Raw genomic sequence first — 7,125 nt, forward strand, 5'->3', positions numbered from 1 at the left:
ATCTCTTACTTATTTACTACTTATTTTTTCCTGTTTTATTTCTGTCTTATCTCTGTGTTATTTAGCATTATTTAGCATTATAGTTGGCAAATGATACAAATGAACTGCCAAATGATTCGGTGTTTGTTCAAATCTTTGGATTTGTTTATTTATCCTATTGTTTTATTTCTGAGATAAAAGATATATATAATTTTTTCAAGTTTATTTATTATTTTATTTTGTATAATTTTAAATATGTATAAATTTATAATATAAATTGTACAAATTTTAAGCATTAACTACTACAATTAATTTACAATTCAATTGTTATCTGCATGCCACATTTTTACGGCACAATTTTTAAGCTGCTAATAATAGAAAAGGGTTCCTCTTGGCTCTTTCTTTGTTTGGTTCTATTAATTGGTATAATCGTCGACATCATCGATGTCTTCCAGCTCTAGCATCAGTCACAGCGCCCCATAACTCAATGACGAAGTCATCTGTAAATCCGAAAGCCTCTAAATCCGAATTATCGATTGCTTCTGCAAATTCACTACTGTTGCGCTTGTCCTCTGCAAGCTCCCAAATTTGTGTAGCTATTTAAAGAAGAAAATCCAACAAACATTACTTAGAAAAACAATATTTCTAAAACATATTGTAATAATAAAAAATTTATAAATGTATCACGCTTTGTAATACACTTGTAAATTTTTAATATGTTATTGAATGGTTCTATATACCTAATTCCGTGTCATAGATGCCCATGAAGCTCTCTAGGATCACGTTGATCTTCTCTATGGCTATAGTGGCAGCATCATCCACCTATTAATCAACAGCCAAAGAAGAAATGAATATTTTGTATCTATGTTATAATTTATTCTTTTTTTATTGATAATTAATTACCTTTTCTATAATCTGTGCACTTCCATCAGCTTTGAACCTGAGGGTTTCTTTTCCAGTTCCATAACCGGATTTTTTTCCTTTCTTCGTATCACCTCGTGGACCAATGTTGGCAAAACCATTTTTCAATGGTTCCACAAGCCTTAGCGTGAATGTGTCTCCCTTAGGGATCTCTTTCAACACCTTTGCCACTTCGAAATGACGTTTGCCAACTAGACTGGTGGAGTTGATTTTTTCCAAGTGATCTCCAATCTCGATCACTTTTATCCTATCGATTATCGAGTCTTCTTTGATGCGCTTTATGAAAGCGTACCCTGTACCGTTGTCGGTTATGGTTAATCCGAGGGAGTCATTCGTTTTCACCAATTCTATCTCTTTACGTCTCCCTAAAAAAAGTGAAATTAGTAATAGTTGAAGTGGGGTTCGACAAAAAGTAATATTTAAAAAATTTAATTTTTGTTCTCGGTAATGATAAAACAGTCGATGATTCAAAATTTATAATTTTACCTTTTCTGTGTGCAAATATAAAGTCACCTACTCCTATCTGGCCTCCCAATAACTCGCTCATTTTTATTTTGTGAGTGTTCAGGGTACAAAAGAGGATCTGAAATAATAAAAGATGTATAACAATTTTTATATATTTTATCGTAGACGCGGAAGATGTATCAAAAGTATATTATTATTATTGCAGATCATCAAAGCAACTTCCTCCTCACTACATTCGTTTCCCCTTGCATATGCCAGTACTTTACATTATATGTAGCAAAAGGTAAAACAAGAACAAAATAATAGTAAAAAATAATTGAAAGAAGTTAAATTATTTTAGTTTGAAAAAAAATAAAGATAGTTATCATTTTTAATGGAAATCTAAATCTAACTGTATTAATATCTATATGGTTAATTCCTTTCATCATTTGCATATTGTTAGAAGTTAGAAGTTTCGCGAATTATGTCTTAAATGCGATTAACTGCAAGTTAACTTTCACCAGGGTTCTTAAACGGTGTTATAGAAGTCAGTTTAATACTGTCCCCGATTTGAATGACCCACTACATATGCAGCTTGGTCAGCTTGGCTAATAAATGCTGCTACTGGCCTTTTACAACCTGTTATTACACGGAAAGCTACACTTAGCCCTGGTATCCGCCAGGTCGGCCAGAGGCCACAGCCCGGAACCGATGTTTCCTGTATCCGGGATATTCACCCTACGGAGAGCGGTGTTATTTGTGCACCATGACTGAATAAATAAATCACAGGAAGAATTTTTGGAGCTATTTTTCTATTACAATAGCAACAAATAACGAAGAAAATTTTCAAATAAATATTTGAAGATTTTTATTTATCCATCGGAATTATTGTCATAAATAGCAAGAAATAATTCTTGAATAATTCCGCGTAGAAAATTCTTATAAAAATGGATTATTAATTAATACACAGGAGCAACAAAACACAAGTCTCTTTTACAACCCACCTACTATTACCTAAAGTACCAGATAAATTATTTCTATCATACAATCAGTATAAAGAACCAAATAACAGGAGACTCACTTCTTCCATTGGTATATCATAGCAATCCGCTATTTTCTGATAAAGTTCTCGTACGTTATTGAATCCTGATATCAATCCTGTTGGACTTCCATGAGCCAGCTGACAGTAGAAGACTAGAGGAGGCTTATGTACTTTAGAAGATCGCCTTTGCTCTTGGTTACCATTTTGTTGTTGATTATGAGTCCCTTCAGACCCTTCCTGATCGTTCTCGTTACCATTTGGTTGATTATGATGATTATGGTAATGAGATCCACCGTTCAGAACCTTCTCCGACGTAGGGGACCGGGGGGCGGCACGCGCTTTGAACAACGACATGCTTACCTCTGTGGAACAAGAACATTTCTGTTTTGTTCGTATCTTTACTTCAGAGCTTTGATTTAAGTGGAATTTAATGTCTCTTAAGTGAACAACGAATTTTGTTTCTATTTTCTTTTACAACAACATTTTTACATCATACCTTTATTAATGAAATTTAATTAAAATCTTTGTATAAAGTACGATGAAAATTTGTTAGTGCTTCCGTTTCTTACTTTTATATCTTTTTATCCAGTTTACGTTAAGTATTTTATAATTCTTTGGCAGATCGACAAAAGAATATAAGTAAAATTTTGTATAAAACAGTGCAAATACACTAACATATTCTACATTATTGTCCCATGTTTCTAGTCTTTGCGTAAATCAAATTATTGTTGTAAAACGTCTTAATTATTGCAAATATCGTTTGGCCAAATAAATAACTATAATTTTCAGAAAAAAAGAAAAATGTTTCTAAACCAAGTATAACGCGTATTTTGTGAGTCCAATGGAACGAAATAGAATAACATATTATCAACTTTCAAGAAATCTAATACCTGATCTAACATCGCACTTTAAGGTATTTCTCCGAGAAAATGAATTTCTCCAGAATTTCTTCAAATTTTAGCTACGTGTTAAGAAGAATACAACGTACAAGTAATTACATTTTACGGAAGCCTAGCGATATCGAAATCAAGATATTAAGCCCCAAAGTTTCTATATTTATTATGTAATCCCCAAATCAAGCCATCGCCGAGATAATATTTTTATTTGTCTTCACTGTACTTCGTTAAATTTCTGGATGAATGTAAAGCACACACGTGTAGGAATATCATAGGCACCTAACGGGCGAGGCTAACGCGTTCAGTTTTTCCAAAAAGATTCTTTTTCTTTTGTCTACTGCTGACATACAGTATGCATGACTTATACTCCTTTACCCCTCCTCCGGATAATTCTTTTTTAATCTATTACATTAACATCGTTAAGTGGTTTTTTCTGACTATTGATATATTTTCATGAACAACATGGAAATGGATAAAATATATAAAGATAGATAAAAATGTAATGAATAAACGAATTAGAAGACAACAATCATTTATAAGGCAAGAAAAAGAAATTTCTAAAAACGATTCAATAGGATTATTCAGGTGTGACTAATGTAAACGATAACGAGAAAACAAATGTTGTTTGTTTTAACAAATGCTCAGGCGATAAAAAATTTCATAACTCGATGACGTGATCGTTCAATGCAATGCAAATGTCAATAAGAATTCCGCTAATCGGTATGAGAAGATTAATTTAAAAAAAACAACTCTCCTAACTTTTTGATCTTAAAACAACTTTAGATTATAACTTTTAGATAGCAAAATTAAGATTACTATAAGAATGTGATAACGCGATGGTGACCCTGATCTATGAGACAAGAGAACCACTGGAAGATGATACTGCTTTAACGGATCGTTGACTTGTGTTACTGTTCACACAATTATTAACTTCACTCAAGTGTTATTTGCTCGATTAGTCACTTATATAAGAATCAGCCTATACAATTGTAATTTGTATCCCATGTTTCATGCATGGAAGATTAAAAATGAACATTCCTCTTCAAACAGCCATAAGATCTCTTACCTTAGTTGTGGACGGAGTAGAAAATGACGTTACCGTGCGGACACAAATGGAAATTAACGTGGAAAAGAAACACAAAAGTTCTTCATGTCTGACGTGTACCGTCTCACGGTTGACTTTTTACTGGTTTATGATCTGCTTTTATTTTATCAATGCAAGTGTAATCGTTATCAAGACACTGATTTACTGACTGCGCGATCGTCGTGCTTCATCGTGAATTACAAATACCATTCTCCTTCTCCTTTTCGTTTTAGAGTTTCTTGTTTATGGTTAGTCTTTCGCCGGGATCTTCCAAGTAAGTTAAACGAATGTTTAATTGAGATTGAAGAATTTTGCAGCAGAGAATCGAAGGAAACGCGATTTCATGCGAACGGTCGTAACTCGTAGAAGCGTATCTCCGCACTGCAGCTCCCTTATTTCGGACCCTTTCAGCGTTATGACCCCCTCTCTTCAGAGAGTCAGCCTGCTAAAGCGAGTTATGGTGACTCCATTCGATGGTAGAATGGCACTCTGTTAGGTTTGAATGATTCCTTTTATTCGGTATAAGAGAAGTATCACAAAAACGTATATTACGGAATAACAAAATAATTATAGTCAAGTATACAAAACGCTTCTGCATTGGTGGCAATGCAGTTGTATAAAATTTTTGTAAAAAGATTCTGAACGGTATACATCGTGTTTAACGATGGTATTTTTTGTAAATGTAATTTACGTCAAGTTTTAAATATACAAAGTAATTTTAAAAATTTGATCCAAAGCTATGTTCAAAGAGTATTGTCGAAATGATCTTAGCTAATAATTATAATAACATAGTTCTTTTCCTTTTCTTACATTAGACAGTAACAATCACAGCGCATTTGTTAACGAATAAAATGAGAATGCACTATAGAACATAGTCAGTCTGTGTATGAATAGAATTGTTTATACTATACTGTATATTAAATATTGTGTACAAGTTCAAAATTTGTTTCAGTAGCAGGTCAAAGAGGAAGTACTATACTAATTATTCTTTGTATATAGAAGAAACGCTTAAATATTATTGTTGTCCTAAGTGTGACTCAGGCTGAGTAATAAACACTTCCCACACTTTACCACAGTTTGACTTATGCTCCAAAGCTAAATAGTTTCTCATTGGCACCAATAAATAATCATAGGGATCTGTATTCAATTGGTACTCTTGCATGGCTCTGTAAATCGCTCTGAAAGGAGGTTGCTTTTGAGAATGAAAAGTGCCTCTAGAACCATGTAGGACCAAAGCACCTTCTTTCTCTGCTTTTGTGCAGACAGGCATGTACATACAATGGTCAGGCCTATAATTATATCTGCAAGAGTAGACATACAGTTTCTCAGGATGGTAATGGAATATAATGTTTATTATATCTTGATCTCCCCATGTTATCTTCAATTTATATTCCTTGTGAATGGGTATCACATACTCTATCCATCTGAATTCTCTCATTCTTGTCAGATTCATTAACATCACTCCAGAATTCACACCGAGCTTTCCATAATAGGGATGTTTGGCAAATCTGTTGTACCATCCTGTGTTAGGATCTTCATGTTCTGGACTCAGAGCTGCTAGTTGGCTAGAATTCATCTTCTTGAACTCATCCCAGATCTTTTCCGGTGGAGCCAAGAATAACGTGTCTGTATCCACGTAGAGGACAGCATCTATATCATTTAGCACTGACTGTAATAAGTAAACCATATATTTGAATATTAATACATATAATATTATTTTGTTAGTTAATTAGATTTTTATGGAATTACCGGAAGAAATAATCGTTGAGCTGCACAAGGCTTGAACAGCTTCTTCCACATAGCTGCATCACTGCCTTCGGGGAATGTAATAGGCTTGACAACAAAATCAAATGTTTTGTTTGATAAAAGCTTCCATTCTGCTAACTTCTCATTAAAGGCAGGAATTAGGCTGGTTTCTGCCAGAATAATGAACTGTAAGGATCTACATGTAAAGACTAGGGCAGATTTGAGCATAGTTAGTGCTTCATCCACTCTGTCTCCACAAACTACCACACAGATTGTTACTTCTCCTGTTATTGATGGTGGTTGAAGCTTTTTAACAGTAGTAGAAACGACAGCTTCTTTGGTGGATGCATCGTAGATTTTGTTAGAGAAATTTGTTAAATTAAGCAGTATTATCAATACGATGAAGATAAGGCACAGAAAAAACAATTTGTACACAGATTTCATCGTTGTACTTATTTGAATTTCACGTAGTCCGCCGAACTTTTGCTGTATTACGGTCGGTGAAAATTATCGTGAAAGAACTTATTGTTTTCATGTTCTTTCGTATTATTTATCATTCAGATAAAAATGCTTAGACGATCATTATGTTTATAACCTCACTGTAGACCTACCATAACTAACAAGTAGGAACTGAATAGTTTAGATGTATAGAGATATTATTTACATAAAATTATTAAAAAATTGTTGATTATCTTTGGAATGTAATAATTGTCGCTTTATATGGTATAAAAGTAGATTTTAATGGTAGAAGTATCCGTGCTCTTCAGCTTTCGAAAATATCGATTAGTGTGATCCATCTTGACAACAGAACCAGTTTTTGACTCCCACACTCCCACGATTGAATTACATTTTCGGACTGGTAGTGAATCATTATAAACGATATAAATCGAAATATCTCTAAACTAAAGAAATAGTTTCAATTATATTTTAATTAGTGCACTTTTTTTTTTATTACTAGATAATTATAAATATTGTTGAACTTCTGAAGAATGTTTATTAAAAAAGAACACTGA

The 7,125-nt window shown here is 33.3% G+C and overlaps 2 protein-coding genes across 4 annotated transcripts; both read right to left on the reverse strand.

Annotated features, from left to right (window-relative positions):
* Positions 1-187: 187 nt before the first annotated feature.
* LOC122576169 (PDZ domain-containing protein GIPC3) lies at positions 188-4,740 on the reverse strand. Of its 3 annotated transcripts, none has more exons than XM_043746065.1 (6): positions 4,349-4,740; positions 2,426-2,748; positions 1,387-1,483; positions 883-1,265; positions 720-801; positions 188-575 (listed from the first exon to the last, which is right to left on the reverse strand). In XM_043746065.1, the coding sequence occupies exons 2-6, from the start codon at positions 2,738-2,740 to the stop codon at positions 418-420; spliced, it is 1,035 nt and encodes a 344-aa protein (XP_043602000.1). In that variant the 5' UTR covers positions 2,741-2,748; positions 4,349-4,740; the 3' UTR covers positions 188-417. The 3 variants fall into 3 exon arrangements, with proteins under 3 accessions (XP_043602000.1, XP_043602001.1, XP_043602002.1); XM_043746066.1 differs by lacking the exon at positions 4,349-4,740 and adding an exon at positions 4,099-4,284; XM_043746067.1 differs by lacking the exon at positions 4,349-4,740 and adding an exon at positions 3,277-3,416.
* A 118-nt stretch (positions 4,741-4,858) lies between these two features.
* Positions 4,859-6,957, reverse strand: LOC122576168 (glucoside xylosyltransferase 1). The gene is made up of 2 exons (XM_043746064.1): positions 6,116-6,957; positions 4,859-6,035 (listed from the first exon to the last, which is right to left on the reverse strand). The coding sequence occupies exons 1-2, from the start codon at positions 6,554-6,556 to the stop codon at positions 5,382-5,384; spliced, it is 1,095 nt and encodes a 364-aa protein (XP_043601999.1). The 5' UTR covers positions 6,557-6,957; the 3' UTR covers positions 4,859-5,381.
* Between the last annotated feature and the right edge of the window lie 168 nt (positions 6,958-7,125).

Source organism: Bombus pyrosoma, linkage group LG16 (assembly GCF_014825855.1).
Source record: "Bombus pyrosoma isolate SC7728 linkage group LG16, ASM1482585v1, whole genome shotgun sequence".
In the NCBI taxonomy this organism is placed as follows: Eukaryota; Metazoa; Arthropoda; class Insecta; order Hymenoptera; family Apidae; genus Bombus; species Bombus pyrosoma.

What these genes read in the sequence shown, in the direction of transcription:
- LOC122576169 (XM_043746065.1), bottom strand. Translation starts at nt 2,740, where the DNA reads ATGTCGTTGTTCAAAGCGCGTGCCGCCCCCCGGTCCCCTACGTCGGAG. An exon ending in ATGATATACCAATGGAAGAA is followed by an intron (nt 1,484 to 2,425) that starts GTGAGTCTCCTG and finishes TTATTATTTCAG; the next exon opens with ATCCTCTTTTGTACCCTGAA. An exon ending in TATATTTGCACACAGAAAAG is followed by an intron (nt 1,266 to 1,386) that starts GTAAAATTATAA and finishes CACTTTTTTTAG; the next exon opens with GGAGACGTAAAGAGATAGAA.
- LOC122576168 (XM_043746064.1), bottom strand. Translation starts at nt 6,556, where the DNA reads ATGAAATCTGTGTACAAATTGTTTTTTCTGTGCCTTATCTTCATCGTA. An exon ending in CTCAACGATTATTTCTTCCG is followed by an intron (nt 6,036 to 6,115) that starts GTAATTCCATAA and finishes TACTTATTACAG; the next exon opens with TCAGTGCTAAATGATATAGA.